Source organism: Mastigoproctus giganteus, chromosome 10, assembly GCF_048544385.1.
Source record: "Mastigoproctus giganteus isolate SK-2022 chromosome 10, ASM4854438v1, whole genome shotgun sequence".
Lineage (NCBI taxonomy): Eukaryota > Metazoa > Arthropoda > Arachnida > Uropygi > Thelyphonidae > Mastigoproctus > Mastigoproctus giganteus.
In genome coordinates, this window is record NC_143584.1 from 85,905,921 (window position 1) to 85,923,123 (window position 17,203).

General features: G+C 37.9%; 1 protein-coding gene across 1 annotated transcript in view; it reads right to left on the reverse strand.

Moving 5' to 3' along the window:
- LOC150079133 (annulin-like) overlaps positions 1–17,203 on the reverse strand; it is a 289,306-nt gene that overhangs the window by 150,893 nt on the left and 121,210 nt on the right. The window contains exons 4-5 of the mRNA XM_090382437.1: positions 15,567–15,705; positions 9,956–10,074 (exon numbers count right to left, since the gene is read on the reverse strand). Of these exons, the coding sequence (XP_090238563.1) occupies positions 9,956–10,074; positions 15,567–15,705 (258 nt within the window). The remainder of the gene's footprint in view (positions 1–9,955; positions 10,075–15,566; positions 15,706–17,203) is intronic.

The window sequence follows — 17,203 nt, forward strand, 5'->3', positions numbered from 1 at the left end:
AATTCACATGAGGAGATATTCAGAGAGCAGAATGCCAGAAGTTTATCGAACATCTATGTTCAATAAACTGCATCGATTTTTCGATCGTTTATCAATTTTATAATGAGGGCCATGGGTGTAATGATATTTCACTTAAACAGAGGAGGTATAAAAGTTTTTTCTAGAGCTACTGAGGATGTATTAAGGGTTCAAGAAAACTGCTAGTGGGGGGGGGGGTCTTAAACAATGAAAGAGAAAACATAATAGAAGAAAAATCCATCAGTAATAGAGGATCATATGGAAAAATACTCTTATAAACTATAAATGGTTTCCAAAAGTAATAAAGAAAAAAACTTAAATTTTCCTAAACAGTAATGAGAGGAGTATTATAAACAAATTAAATGAATGTGAGCTTTTCATCATGTCAATTAATTCTGATGTCGTTGGGCATATTAAAATGTGGTGCCACTCACAGATAACAGAATTTCATTTCAGTGAATATGGTGTGTTAAGAAGAGATAAAAAATAATGTAGGGGTGGGGGGAGTGATGCTTCTAATCACAAACTGCCTGAAGGTAACAAGAATCCTCACTGAGTTAGATCAGGGGAATGCAGATGTCAAATCAATGTGGCGTGAAATGACTTAAAGTAAAGAGCAAATGAAAGTAGGGGTATGGCCAAATGACTCAGAGAAGTATGATGTTGCCTAAAGAGAAGTATCTCTTTAGGCAACATCAGAGAAGTATCTCTTTAGGCAACATCAATGGGCTAGCAAATATGACTGTCATATTATGGATGACTTCAAACCCTATAGACCGAAATAAGTGAGCTGGAGATACACTACATGGTAAAGGTTTTTGAGCAAACTGGTTGACTGCTACTTATCCCAGCATTTCTGAGAGAATACAGGAGACTCTAATAACATATCTAATTCTCACTAAGGACTGCATCAAAAACTTGACAGTGGGGGAAGCAATAGCTAACAGTGTTCACAATACCATAAAATGGATTGTATCTAAAGAAGTCTATATAGTCAAAGATAAAAGTAAGAGATTCAATTTCAAGAGAAGAGATTATAATGCAATGAGATATTTCTTGTGCTTGATTAACTGAAGTGACCTACTGTATGGAATTGGATACAAATATGCTGAGGGAAATATTCAAGGGATTTATCTTCGAAGCCACAAATGTATTCATACCAGTGTCAAATTCCATAAACATAAGATGCCAAAATAGATGACATGAATTAAGAGTCTGAGTAAGCAAAAGAAACAAGCATGGAGCAGTTACAGACAATCATGTGTGATTCCAATTTGTATGATCGTTATAACAGAATATGTAACAAAGCCATTGATGAGGTAAGACAGGCGAAAGCTAATTATGAAAAAGCACTAGCAAAGAGAGCTAAAAACAGGAATAAGGAGTTCTCTCATATAAATATGAGAAATATGTGAATAAATCCAATAGGAACCTTAAGTGGTTGCAGTGGAAAGTCCACAGAAAGCCCAGCAGAAATGATAGATGAGTTGAATGGATTCTTCTCACCAACATTTACAGTTGAAACAAGCTGCAAACTTTGGGGAATATAGAAGCTTTTCTAACAAATACTTGTCTGAGATCAAAGGAGGGAAAGGCTTCAGGGAAAGACAGTATATATATATATATATATATATATATATTCAGTTGTAATTAAAAAGTTTGCATGAGTGTATGAAACCACTGGGAATGTTAATGAGAGCATCATTGGACTCAAGGAAGATTTCCTTGAACTGGAGAATTGCTAATGTCCCCTCAGTCCACAAAGATGGTACTAAAGAGGAAGTAGGTAACTGCTTTCCAACCAATATCGGACCGCCTGGCAGTCCTTACTGTCAAGGCACCATCAAGACCCATATTATCTCCGCCTATGCGCCAACTGAGACTAGCCTGGACCCGACCAAGAATGACTTCTACAACCAGCTCCAACATATGCTGGATTCAATTCCGCAGACAGAAGTGATCATCCTCGCAGGGGATTTTAATGCCCATATTGGCGTGGACAGATCTGGTTGGGAAACAACAATGGGCAAGTTTGGCCATGGGAAGATCAATGACAACGGCTTACGTTTGTTGTCCTTTGCCACATCTAACAACCTGATCATTGGAAACAGCCATTTCCAGCACCCTCAAAAACATCAACTTACATGGCGAAATCCATCTGGCAAGGACTCAGCAATCCTGGACTACATTTTGATCAATGCCAGATTTCGCTCATCACTCATGGACGTTCGTGCCATGAGGGGACCTGATTGCGGATCTGATCACTACCTCATCCGGGCTAAGGTGCAGCTCAAATTACGGCATGCAAAAAGATCATCTCGGTCAGCCAAGCTGGACTGGAGGCAGCTAATGAATGCTGCCAACAAACAGGCATATCAGATCGCCCTATCCAACCGCTTCGAGATGCTGGCTGTGCCCGAGGATATAAATGAAGAAGAAAAGCAGATCTCTGATGCCATCCTGGAATGTGCCAAGCCCCTATGTCCACCTGCCCGACGTCGAACGCAACCATGGATATCAGATGAGTGCCTCGACCTCGTGGACAAACGGAAACAGGCAAAGTTGGTCGACTTTGAACGGTACCGGCAGCTAAACCGAGAAGTCCAACAAAGAATGACAGCAGAAAGAGAAGCATACTGGAACCAAGTGGCAGACGATCTTGAAGTGGCGGCATCCAAAAACGAGTACCGCACTCTCTACCACAACCTCAGATGTCTGAGTGGAAAGACCAAATTGACTAGTGACAACATCAAGAATGCTGATGGGACCTTCGTGCGATCACCATCCGAACGCCTGCAATGGTGGAGTGAATTCTTCAAAGCTTTGTATAATCACAACCCACCTCAGGGACTGCCAGCAACAGCACTCTCGATCAACCCCCCTGAGGTCTCCATGGTCGATGTTGAGCCTACAGTAGAAGAAGTGAAAGCAGCCATACAATCCCTGAAGAATGGCAGGGCACCAGGAGTGGACCAAGTCACCACAGAAGCGATCAAAGCCGAGGGAGATGTACTGCTTCGCCGACTACACTCACTCCTCAAAACCATCTGGTGCACTGAACAAATTCCGTTAACATGGAGGAAAGCCATTATCGTACCGATCCACAAGAAAGGTGATAACTGGGACTGCAAGAACTACCGTGGCAGCAGCCTCCTTTCCATCATCGGAAAGGTCTTTATGAAGATCATCCAGTCAAGACTGCAAAAACATCGCGAGCAAACCAGTCGAGAAGAACAGGCAGGATTTAGACCCGGGCGAGGATGCTGTGATCAAATCTTGGCCATTCGTCAGCTGATGGAGGAGAGGATCCGGTGTGGACAGCGAACCGTCATTGTTTTCATTGACTTTAAGTCTGCTTTCGACTGTGTCCACCGGCCTGCCTTATGGAAACTACTAGAGGTTGAACATGCACCTCGAAAAGTCATCACACTCCTCCAAACTGCATACAACGGTTTAACCAGCCAGGTGCGCATCCAGAACGATTTATCTGAGGAATTTACCATCCAAACTGGAGTCCGCCAAGGGGATGTAGCCTCCCCGTTGCTTTTCAACATCGTGGTCGACGCCATTATGAGGCAAGCATTCAGAGACAGGGCATACAATATGACAAGGATCACTATGTGACTGACCTGATGTTTGCTGATGATAGTGCTATCCTTGCCGGTAACGACGCTGAAGCCACGGACATCCTCTATGACATTGCCCGCATTGCCCGGCCATACGGTTTGAAGATCAATGCTGGTAAGACAAAGGCCCTGACAACAGATGGGTCGCAAGCCACCATCTATCTCGAAGGCGTCCAGATCGAGCAAGTGCAGGACTTTAAATACCTTGGGTCGCTGATCCAGGAGAAGAAAGTTGCATCCACCATGGAAATCCACAGCAGAATTGGACAGGCGGCCACTGCGTTCGCCTCGCTCAAATAGTGTCTGTGGAAGAGGACCAACATTTCCACAAAGACTAAAATCTGACTCTTCCGGACTTTGATCCTGCCCATTCTTCTTTACGGATCGGAAACATGGATTTGTCTCAAGTTAGATTTGAACAAACTTGAGGTATTCCAAATGCGATGCCTGCGGCAGATCTTGGGCATCTCTCTTCGCGACCGCATCACTAATGATACCATCCGCGCCAGATGCCAACAGCAACCAACCATTGCCGACCAAATCCAGAAGCGAAGGCTCAGATGGTTTGGCCACGTATGTAGAATGGGCACGAACAGAATACCATCCACACTCCTTTGGAGACAACGACTCACCCAATGGAGCATCCAACGGACCGCGCCTAGGGAAACGTGGGCCAAGCAAGTGGAAGATGACTTGAAGAGCCGACGTCTCGACCTTAACCAGGCCAGGACTGAAGCCATGGATCGTAAGGTATGGAAGAACATCACAGAGCAAGTCCGAAACCCTGCGGCACCTACAGCAGCATACTGGTTGCGTGGCCAACCGCCTCCCCCAGCTGCCAGCTAAGGACCAAAGAAGAAGAAGAAGAAGAAGGTAACTGCAGGCCAGTGAGTTTTAGTTCAGTAGGAAAGATCATGAAACTATAGTTATGGAAGCCATTAAAGACCATTCTGACAAGAATAGTATCTCAAATAGGTCCTAGCATGGGTTTGTTAAGGGGAGGAGGTCATGCGTGACCAATCTGGTAAATTACTATGATGTAGTCATTAAATTGTTAAGTTGTAGTCATTATTGGAGTTATTGGAAAGATCCTGTACTGATTGCAGACTGGCTAAAGATAGGAGACAGAAGATTGTCATAAATGGTCAGTGTTCAGGGTGGCCCAACTAAACAAGTGAGGTCTCTCAGAAATCAGTGTTGGGTCCCCAACTAAATCTCAATTTCATAAATGATACTGATCAAGGTATCCAAGATAAGATGTCAAAGTTTGTGGATGATTTGAAGGCAAGAAGGGTGGTTAAGAATCTGAGTCAGGCTGTGCTGCTTCAGAAAGACTCGAATCGATTGCAAATATGGTCTGAAAAATGGCAACTAAAGCTTAATGCTTCTAATATGCGTTTGGGGAACAGAAATCCTGGAGTCATGTATAAGCTGGAGGTAAGGAGGGCAAAAGTGGTTCAAGACAAAAAAAGACATTGGTGTAATTATTCAATCTGACAAATTTTACCATGCAGTGTCAACAGGCATCTAGAAAGGCATATTGTTTCCTGTCTCTGATTTATTGGGGCTTTGCTAGTAGGAAAAAGGGCATTATTATTCCTCTTGGAACAGTGTTCAGATCTGGGGAAAAAAAAAAAAAAAGACAAAATTTCTGGAGTGGATTCAGAGAAGAATGACCAGATTGGTGACAAATTCAAAGCATGCACATATGAAGCAATGGCTTAGAAGGTGTGGACTGCAAAGTCTGACAACTAGGTATCCAAGAAGGAAATAACAGGAACTGAAAAGATTGAGTAAAATGAACGCGGAAGGTCCGTTCAGACACGAATCTTTCATGTCAGACATGAACCAGAAGACACAAATATAAAGTCTTGGTGAATAACAGAGGACTGGATCTCATTAAGTTCACCTACGGGAAGTAGGTCATCGAAGATTGTAATTGGTTGCCTCCCAAAGTGGTGAGAATATGACTAAGTTTAAAGGATGAGAATATGACTAAGTTAAAAGCATAACTGAATGATTAACCCTTGTGGAAATGAGAATAGCATGATTCTCTTTGGGTTTTTATTATTATTATTATTATTATTTTATTTATTTTTGGCTCATGAGAAAAAAGTTCATTCACTTCCTTGCATCATCATTCAGCCTTATTAATCCTAAGGATGGAAATATTTATCAGGCCTTTATAATGAGGCCTGATATTAGGCACTTGTATTATATTGCAAAATTGTACTGTACAAATATATTATACAAAATTAGTAAAACAGTTGTATTTTACAAAATTGGTGTACAATTGTAATTTTTATTTTGTATTTAACTGTGTTTTTGTAATACAGATATGTTTCGATCAATTCAAATTAAAAATGATCAATTATTTAAATTTAAAAATAAACATTTAAAAAATTTATACATATTTAAAAGTCAGCCTCTTATGAGAACTGATGACCATTTTATTTATATAAGAGTAGGAGACCGGCGGAATTACTTAACAAGTACAGGTCACTGTTGAAAAAAAGCCGTGAATTAGGGTTGAATTTGAAAGTGTCTGCAATTCTGCCCAGACATGATAGGAGGGAGTATATGATGAGAGCCCTGTCGATCAATTCGGCCCTGGAAAGATTGTGCAAGGTTCAAGGGGTAGAATTTTTTTCAGCCTGGTCTGTACTTGTTAATAGGAGAGACTGCTTCTACAGGGATGGGATACACTTAAATAGAAAGGGTGCAAGAATGTTTGCTGATGCTATCGAGGCAGTGTTAGGTGGGACGGAAAACTGCTAGATTGGGGGGGATACAAGGACTAATAGATTAACAGCAGTCACTGGCAGAGGTGAAAGTGATTCTTGCACTGCTTTTATTGGAATGAGCCGCAGCTTGGAAAATAAGATGCAGGATATTTCAGAGACTGCTGAGAAACATTGGGGTACAAGTAAACACATGGGTTGTCTAAGGGTAGCTAAGAAAGAGAACAGGTGCATGTATACTTGCGTGTACACCATTGCTAGGAGTTTATTAAATAAATTTGATGTATTTGAGGTACTGCTCAAAGCATCAATGCGGATATTGTTGGGATATCATAGACTTCGTGTCACACAGATATAAGGAATGCAGAACTGGAATTTGGGGAGTACAATTTCTACAGAAAGGATAGACAGGATTGAAAGGGAGGAGGGGTTATGCTATGAGTTAAGAAATACATAAAATCCAAGGAAGTGAAGCCAGTCGACATTGCTGGAAAGTGCAGTGTCGAGTCAGTTTGGTGTGACATAAGCATTGGGAGATCAAAATTGAGAGTAGGAGTGTGCTATAGGCCTAATGACTCTGATGAGTATAATAAGAAACTGTACAGGGAAATAGAGTGGGCCAGTAAATCAGAGAGTCTTATAATGGGGGATTTTAATTTCCCAGATAATGACTGGAATTTGGGGGCTGGTCACTCACACACTAACAAGGCTTTTGTGGATTTATTGGATGATTGTTTTCTAAATCAGCATGTTCGGGAGGCAACTAGAGGGAGTAATATTCTTGATTTGATTATCAATAGTGATTCTTCATGCATTAAGAATCTGCAGATAAATGAACCACTAGGTGGCAGTGATCACAGTGTGCTGAAGTGGGATTTACTCAAAGAGGTAACTACCATTAGGGGTAAAGGGATGGGTTATTGCTTTCGTAAAGGTGACTACGATGGACTGAGACAGTATTTAAATTCTATACAGTGGGACCAACTGATGATGTTACCAACAGCAAATTCAAAATGGGAAGCATTCAAAGAACTTATCTTGGAAGCTACTAGGCTTTACATACCAACTAAGAAATACTGTTCAAGGTTTTGGCCTAAGTGGATGTCAGATGAACTAATGAGACATAAGACAGAGAAGAAAAATGCATGGAATACATACAAATGAACACGTGACACAGAAGCCTATGATAGATACAAGTTGATTTGTAACCAAGTTACAAAGGAGGTTAGGCAGGCGAAGGCATATTACGAGAAATCTTTGGCAAGGGATGCAAACAAAAACAGCAAAGAGTTCTTTACTTATGTAAATTCTAGAAGGAAGGGGATGAATCAGATTGGTCCACTTGATACCGATGGGTCAACTGTTGATGATCCTTCTCAGGTAGCTAACAAACTAAATGAATATTTTGCATCGACATTCACACATTAGCAGTTATTCAGCGAGGGGAATGCCAGAGGTGTATTCAACTCTGGCAGTAAGCTACAGAATCTTGTAATAACTGAGAGTAACGTGGAGGAGATACTGTTGAAGATAAATACAAGAAAGGCACCTGGGGTGGGTGGGATCTATCCAGTTATATTAAAGGAGGCAGCAAAGGAAGTAAGCAAACCCTTAGCCATAATTATGAGAACTTCCTTGGACTCAGGGGAAGTACCCATGGAATGGAGATGTGCAAATGTGACCCCAATTCACAAAGGAGGATCAAAAGGCGACACAAGTAATTATAGACCTGTTAGTTTAACTTCTGTTCCCGGAAAATTAATGGAGGCACTGGTTAAAGAAGCACTGCAGGATCATCTAGACAAGACTTCAGTTATAGCTCAGACACAGCATGGTTTTGTTAAGGGGAAGTCTTGCCTGACCAATTTGATTGGATACTATGATGCAGTCACAAAAGAACTGGATGCAGGGAATAACTTTGATATTATATACTTGGATCTTAGAAAGGCTTTTGATACTGTTGCACATGGAAGACTGCTGCACAAATTGGAGCAGTGTGGCATTGGAGGCAAATTGCTGCTAGGGATAAAGGGGTGGTTGAGAGGGAGAAGACAGAGAGTGGTAATCAATGGACACTGCTCATCGTGGACTAATGTTATTAGTGGAGTCCCTCAGGGTTCAGTATTGGGTCCATTATTGTTTTCTGTATTTATAAATGATATTGATGATGGTATATCAAGCTTAATGTCCAAGTTTGCAGACAATACAAGGTTGGCAGGGTTGTCAAGGACACTACAGAATACTATGCTACTGCAACAGGATCTGGAAAGGTTGAGCAGATGGGCTGAGAGGTGGCAAATGAAGTTTAACATTGACAAATGTAAAGTACTACATATGGGAAACAGCAACCCCAGAGCAACGTATCAACTCTGCGGTACTACACTGGCAGTGGTAGAGAATGAAAGGGACCTGGGGGTGGTTGTGCAGGCAGATATGAAGTTTTCTGAGCAGTACAGATGGGCTGCAAGAGTAGCTCATGGTGTATTTTCGATGATATATAGGAATTTTTCTAGCAGGGATAAGGAAGTGATTATTCCCTTGTATAAGGCAATGGTCAGGCCACACCTGCAGTACTGTATACAGGTCTGGAGGCCTCATTTCAAGAAGGATGTAGAGATGCTGGAACGAGTACAGAGAAGGGCAACAAGATTAGTGAATGGAACAAAGGGGTGTTCTTACGAAGAAAGGCTTAAGTTTTGCAAATTACAGTATCTGGAGACTAGGCACCAGCGAGGTGATCTGATAGAGGTGTATAAAGCCTTGAATGGTTTGAGCATGCACAATGCTGATGGGATTCTTCCTCTTGTTCAGAATAATCACCTGAGAGGGCATAAATTCAAATTGAGGAAAGACCGTTGTAGGATAGACGTGAGGAAATTTGCCTTTAGCCAGCAGGTGGTTGGTTGGTGGAACCGACTTCCATCCCTTGTCGTGGAAGTTGATAGTCTAAATAAGTTTAAGGCTCAGCTGGACAGGTATTTCGAAAGAACAGAGGGGTGAAGTGGAAGTGGGTATTTTTTATTTATTTATTTATTTTATTTTATTTATTTATTTTTTTTTTGGCTGATGCTGCATAAGCTTGCTTTCTTGCATCAAATGCCTCTACTAATGCTAATACTATATGAGAAACCTCCAATCCCAATGTCATTGGATGTTAGCATGCAATGCTTTGATATGAAATATTTGGGAGAATAAGCTACAATCATTCTTAATAAGCTCCTCACAGAGAAAAGTGATTATCGTTGTTTTATCTCCGAAATTGGGAGAAAGAAAGGTGAACAATTTCTTAAATCAAAAAAACTTACTCTTTTCTCCATTCATGTTGAAAATTAAATAGAGCAGCACATGCAATTTACAGGGACAATACAATGACATCTCATATCCTTAGCTGGGGACAAAACACAACATTCTTAATCTGGCAGTGAACTACCAACATATTCCTGCTGTGTGTTAGGTGTGTTATAATATATAATTAAAGACAGGCTAATTTTGGTATTTTCTGAATAGTACACTTATAAAAAAGAAGTTTATAATGAACGATTCTTATCCATTTAGCTTATTTTCACTTACTTGGCCAAAGCTCCATATGCTAGGCCTTAACTTGCTATAACTGCCACGCCATATAAGACCTGTGTCATTTAACACATATTCTTCTCTCTTTTCCGAATCAGCTAAATAGACAGTATCCTCTAATAATGACAAGGAGGAGGAAAGGGCAAGATATGCAATATATAATCAATCTCATTTACAAAAAAAAGAATATTTTAAAATAACTTCATGAATAAAATAAAATTTAAAAAGCTAAACAAAATTTTCTGTACAAATATGAACCATACCTGTGAATGTTAATATATTTTCTTTTCTTGCACCACTAAGCAATTTTGAGTTAAAAAAAAAAAAAACTTTAGGCTCTCACAGAATCCACACATACATATCAAAACATAAATCAGCAAATTCTTCTATATGCATTTGAGGTGCTTTGAGGTCAAGACATCAAAGGCAGATATTGTTGGGATATCAGAGATGAGGCGTTACACAGATATAAGGAATGCAGAATTGAAATTAGGGGAGCACAATGTGTACAGAAAGGATAAAAAGGGAGGAGGGGTTATGCTGTTAGTTAAGAAATACAAAATCTAAGGAAGTGCATCCAGTTGACATGAATGGACAATGCAGTGTTGAGTCAGTTAGGTGTGATATAGTTTGGTGTGACACATTGAGTCATTTTAATGTGAATTGAAGATAAACATCTTCAAACTCATCGACCAGAATTAAAGAATTCATACTATCACTGCTATAAAAAACTTCCATATCCTGAAAGGTGATGGTATCTTCATTATTATTGTCAACATTGCTGGCATGTATGAGTAACCAATATTAAGTTATGTTAGCAAGTATAGTTTTTTCAATGTAAAGGAAGAAATTTCTGTCATATGCTTTGATAACAAAGTTAGAAGTTAAGAGTTATCCCGTGATCTTGTTTAGAAATCTAAGTGTTACTGAAAATGAGTGATAGGATTTCTACTCAGTGAAAGAAGGTCATTAATATACATGATGAAAATATTAGATAAAGAACTGAACCTTGGGTATGATACCATTAGTTCAGAAGTTAAAAGACAATGAGCAGTCTACCATTACTTCCAGTAAGCGGCCAGAGAGAAAACCAGTTACACATTTGCAAAGACCAGAAAGCAAACCATAGGATGGATAATTGTTTATGCCAGACACAATCGTTAGATATATCAAAAGCAACTGACTGAGTCTCTCCAAACTTCTGGATTGAATTTGTCCAAAGATGAGTAACATAAGTCAAGATATCCCCAGTGGAGTGACACTGATGGGATCCATAGTGACAATCATTAATCATGTAGAAGACTTCAAACATAGCATAAAAATGTTAATGGATTTCTCCATTATGTAGAAAAGAGTTGAGGTAATTGTAATGGGATGATAACCGAGAGAGAGGTTTTGGGTTTTGTCATGTAATCAATCCCTTTTTTTTGGGCTTGTAGATGTGAGCAAATTTCTAAGCACACACACAAAAACACACCACTGGAATAAAAAAGAGCAAAAAAAGGAACAAAAAACAGGATTAAACTAGGGAACACAGGTTTTAAGAACAACTGGAGAAATGCATTTCAGGAAGAAGACTTCTTTACATAAAGATTGTTTAGGATTTTTCTATATCCTCTAGAACAGCATTATTCAACCAAGGGTATGCAGCATAAGATTAACAAGAAACAAATATATTTTGGAACAATTGAAACATATTTTTTACTTAACCATATTCTGTAGTAATTACACTACTGCCATTATTAAGCTAAGTGATGATTTGTCAGAATTGATGATTTATCCTATTTTTTACTTAAGCATGTTTTGTGTTGTAGTAAATTGTAGTAGACATACACATATGGGGCTACAAAAATAAGAACGTGGTGCTTTGGGAGTACGTGAACAAAAAAGGTTGAGAAACACTGCTCTAGAAGACCAAGGAAGGCTGTTTGTTTGTTTGTTATTTGGTTTTTAGGAGCATTAACAACTAAGGCCATATTGCTCCGGGATATGCGGTGGTCATTCCCTGACCTTTCCGCATCCTCTGTATTTGGTGGTGATGGGCTCGAACCCCGGTCTAATCAAGAAGCGTGTGTTACGCACTGCTGCTCCTTCCCACCTGGCTACGGAGGCGCCGCCAAGGAAGGCACTGAATGAAATGTGCAGGAGGAGATTTACAAAGGTTCGATGTTTTAAGTAAGAGAAGATTTACCTAGGTTCAAGGATGCAAGAAAAGTAAGATGCTTATAAGTCAGCTTTATCATTAGATAAGGGTACAGTAGAACCATTGTGCTGCTACAGAGATGAAGGTATAGAAGGCAGAAGTTACAACCAATAATCCAGAGACCAGAGGGCTTGGCTAGCTAACATTTTTTGACAAGAAGCAAGTTTCCTACTCATAGCCTATTAAAACTTGAGTTTATATTTACCAATAAACTTTTTTTTACTATGTTTGCAAGCTTCGGTGTAGACAGAAAATGAAAGTGATGATTTTGGAAATGCAGTGTTCAATAAAGGTTGAGTTTAGAGTACAATCTAAATAAAGGATTTCATCATTATAAGAATAATTTGACAATCTCAGCAAATATTATTAGGACCAGAAGATTTAAAACAGTATTTCAATCAAAGAAAAGAGGAATGAAAATTATGCCAGTCATCCCATTTCTCATTCTCATAATGCCAAACAGCACAAGGATTGGAATGGCCAGAGGAGAGAGGCTTTGAGGGAAAACAGACCACCAGGAAAGTTGTAACCTGAAGTGCATAAAGGACAACTAACATTAACTTCATACTTTAATGGGGAGTTAGTAAGGAAATGATCAAGTGTTAGAAGCATGGTTTGGGGGACTGGTATTCTAGTATGTAAATAAACAAATTGCATAAGGCCATTAGACAGAAACAGCCTCAACATTTCTACCAGCCAAGTCCTTGCAACTAGAAAACAGAAGCCAGCTGAAACTATGAATAAAACCACAAAGGAAAATTATTTCACAGTTTTTTTTTTTTTTTTTGTTAGTTGTTGGTGCATCGGCTTCTCTGGCCATATTGCACCTCCCAAGGTTTTTGCATTTTTTACATACAACGTCTAGAATAATGAACATATATCTAGAATAGTGCATCAAGTTTGGACACCTTATTTTTAGGAAGGACACAGATTTACTGGAAAGTGTGAGAGGACAAGATTATTTGGGAGAAACAAAAGGATATTTTTAACTAGAAAAACTGCAGTCTGTAAATTCCTAGTTTCCAGACACTCTTGAAACTAGGCCTCTGCATGGTGAGCTAACTGAAATGTTTAATTCTTTAAATGAGTTAACTAAATGTTGATAAAACTCAATAAAAATATAGGGCTAAAGACCTATGCCTATGGAAAACTTCCTGTAGTCTGAGGCCTTTAGCCCTAAATTTTTATTGTGTTATAAACTACTGTATACTGTTTGTCATCTCTCATACAGTGGAGTTAATTTCACAACTGGGATGTCAGTCTGTACCACTGGGTACCTATCCACCCACCGATGAAGGGCCAAATAAGAGGACTTCTCCATTGGGGAAGCATAACTTACTTGAAGTATAAGGAACAGGCAACTCATTGAGAAGGTATTCACAATATGAGATGTAAATAAAACAATGCCACATAACCAACTTTGATTGACTTACTACATATAGACTTGATGCAATGCACTAAGTTGTATGTCTAAATGTTGATAATAACTTTACTCATTTTCAAATGACACACACATATGGGAGCATGCTGTGTCAATTGAAATTTTAAATTGAAAAAGGATTGTTACAGAATATATGTGCTGAAATTTGTTTTCAGCCAGAGAATAATTGACTCTTGGAATAAACTTTCAGTTGGTGGTGTAGGTAGTTTGAATAAAATTAAAGGATTAGACAATTATTGGAATGAATAAGCAAGTGAAGCGAGTGTAAAATAAATAAAAGTAGTATTTTATTTATTTTGTTTTGTATAAGTTTTGCTTCCTTGTTTTATCCAATAATAATACTTTGGAAAGAGCATCCAACCAGATTTTATTACCTGAATCTGACTGAACATATCTGGTACGCTTTAATGAGATACATAATTGAGGTACACTGACCATGCACATACAGGGGATCCTCATTATCCGAGGATAATTGGTTCCAGAAAATTCCACTTAAAACAGGGACCAATTTTCGTAATGTTATTATTTAAATAAAACTAAATGCAACTAGGAATAATATTTTAAGATTCTATATCTATATAATATCGGTGTAGATACACTATAGACAACTCTTAAAGAAAAACTATGATAGTAGTATGAAAAGCATCATTTCATCTGTAAATCATATTGTGCTCATCCTTCTCAATGAGTTGCCCATGTATTGCACCACCTCGAATAAGTAATGCTTCACTAATAGAGAAAACTATTGTTACTTATTCTCAGTGGGTTCTACCACCCAGATGGCACCATTTCAAAGCTAGTTAGCTTTTCATTGGAAGGTGGGCAGGTACCCTGGTGTTTCAAGTGAAGCATTACTTATTCGAGGTAGTGCAATACATGGGCAACTCGTTGTGAATGATGAGTAGGTATGGTGTAACTAAATCAATATTATATAGTAATGTTTATTATGTACTCGTACATAGTAAAAAATGGATGAAGGACCAGAAAAATGAGAAATTATTTTATTAGACATTTTTTATTATATGTTACACAATGTAAGGTTAAGTAATGTTTATTGAAGTTACACTATTTTTCAGTTGTACGAATAAAGAATGAATCCACAGTCGATCATGGTTTTTTTTTTTTTTTTGTTGTATTTTTTCAGATAAAATTGTGTCATAGCATCAAGTTCTTGGTCAATTTTCTCAAGGGAAAAAGCTTTAATTCTTTAATTTTCAAATCCTCATAACTGTGGGGACTCAGATAATGAATACTCTGATACCGGGGACCACCTGTATCTTCTCTTGTAGAGAAGTAGAATTTATTACCTTATGGTCTTACTATCGGCCTTGTAATCAATATAAGAGCTAGTTATTGAGGGGTGTTTGGCTGTCAGACATAATCATACTTCCTATTAGAAATCTGAATCATACAGGACTGATCCTTCAATTTGGACAGTCAGGATGAAATCACGAAAACAGAGACAGATTACTTGAATTACAAGATTACTAAAACGATGTAATTACATAGAAGGCTTGATAATTGTGTGATATTGTTTGATAATTGTGTGAAATGGTTACACAATAACCATTATGTCTGTTGTTAATTAACTTCTGAACACTACATGTTATTAATATGGGCGAACTTATAAAATCATATGAATTAAAACATCGTGTTTTGGGTGATATTAAATAAACAGCCAAAAATACTTCCAGTGAAATATTAGTTTTATAATATTTTATGACAAAGTTTTATTAATCAGATCAGTAGTGCAACCACAAGGGATGTGAAAGGATGCATGCATATGTCCTGCCTAAACAAAAAATAAAACTGGATTTAGTTTTACAAATTTATTGTCTCATATATAGTTTTTCGTGAATATTTGGTGTTGCATATTATCACCGCTCTCCACTCCAAATTCATGGCTGCACTACTGAATGAGACAAATGACAGCCTCAGGAAAAGTAACTAAGATAAGTACTTACGAGTACTCCAAGGGTTAAAAAGAAGGTAAAAGGAGTCTTTCACTATATACCTTAGTCCTTTATTTTGTGGCGTATTCTGAAGTTTTGTATCTATATCCAATGTCCACTCTCCTATTATAGCTTTTGGAGATGGCACAACCTAAACAAAAATGGTAACTTAAATGCCCTTATATTTCCAGGTGAAGTTGAAATAAGTTCCAAGATGATCATTAATATTTTAAAATGGTATATTAATTCTATAATTAATTACAGAATTCATAAGATGCTATTATCGTAGAATTTAATAATTTTTTTAGCAAAATTTCCAAAATAAAAATTTGGCTTAAAAGGCCATGTCTGTGTGGGTCCCCTTATAACGTTAGTGTTTACAGTTCAGTCAAAACTGAACTTATGAAACCTTAATAGAGAGGCATTTATTTTAATTCAACATACTGAAATAAAATGGGCCACCACTACAATTATAGGCACTACTTGTTTTCAAGGTATATGCTTACTATGTGATCCAAACCAAATTTACAGTACAGGTAAGAATCCTAGGAAATCCTACCTGAGCATTTATAATGGTACACAATATTGAAAAAAGATGGTCAAAACAAATAAGCTCTGCCCATTGAGGACTTGCATTTACCTTGTGTTACACAAAATTTAAGATATATATGAGCAGACTTGAGATATTCTCATAGAGGCATTTTTATTGCATACTTTTCAGATGAAGGTTATATTAATGGTACTAGTTACATAGCCACCTTGAAACAGTATGACCACCACTCGGCTTGTAACCGATATCCACCCATTTACAACTATTCTGTTTAAAATCAAATCCAAATTACTTTTATAGCATAGATGTAAGGGTAGAGGGGTTCTAAAATATTCTAACAGAGTTTATTATCTCAATCTGCTTTCTTAAAATAAGACAACACACAACTTGTTATTCATCTTGTTACAAGTAGTAAGCTTTATTAGTTCTGTGTAGAAACCCTTGTTTCATATTTTCATACACAGTGACACATATATGAAGGTAAACTGATAAATAAAATGAGCTTTCATTTATCACTGACATAACTACACATTATAGCCATTAACATACACCTTTATTACCGAATGACTTAACAATACTGTAGTTCTGCAATATAAAGTTGATAACAATGATGCTGACACTATTTTCAAATAATATGACCCTATTTCAGGCTGCACCTTAAAAAATAAAGTGCTGTATCAATTTTTACCATCTCTGAAGAATTAAAGAAGTGCATGCATTTTAGCATGAAATATGTAGAACAAGTAAGACAAAACAGCAAAAGCTTCTAATCGTCAAAATATGGATAGTACAATCAATTCAGAAATGATTACTCAAGTGATGAATTTGATGACATGAATGAAAGGGTAGGAGGGATTATGCTCTTTTGTTAAGAAGCATATTAAATCTAAGGCAGTGCATTCAGTTGATATGAGAAGGCAGTGCAATGTTAAGTCAGTTTGATGTGACATAAGCAATGGTAAAACAAAAATGCGAGCACGCATGTGTTATAGACTTATGATTATGATGAGTATAACAAACAACATACAGAGAAATTGACTGGGTGAGTAAATTAAAATGCCTTATAATGGGGATTTTAACTTACCAGATATTGACTGCA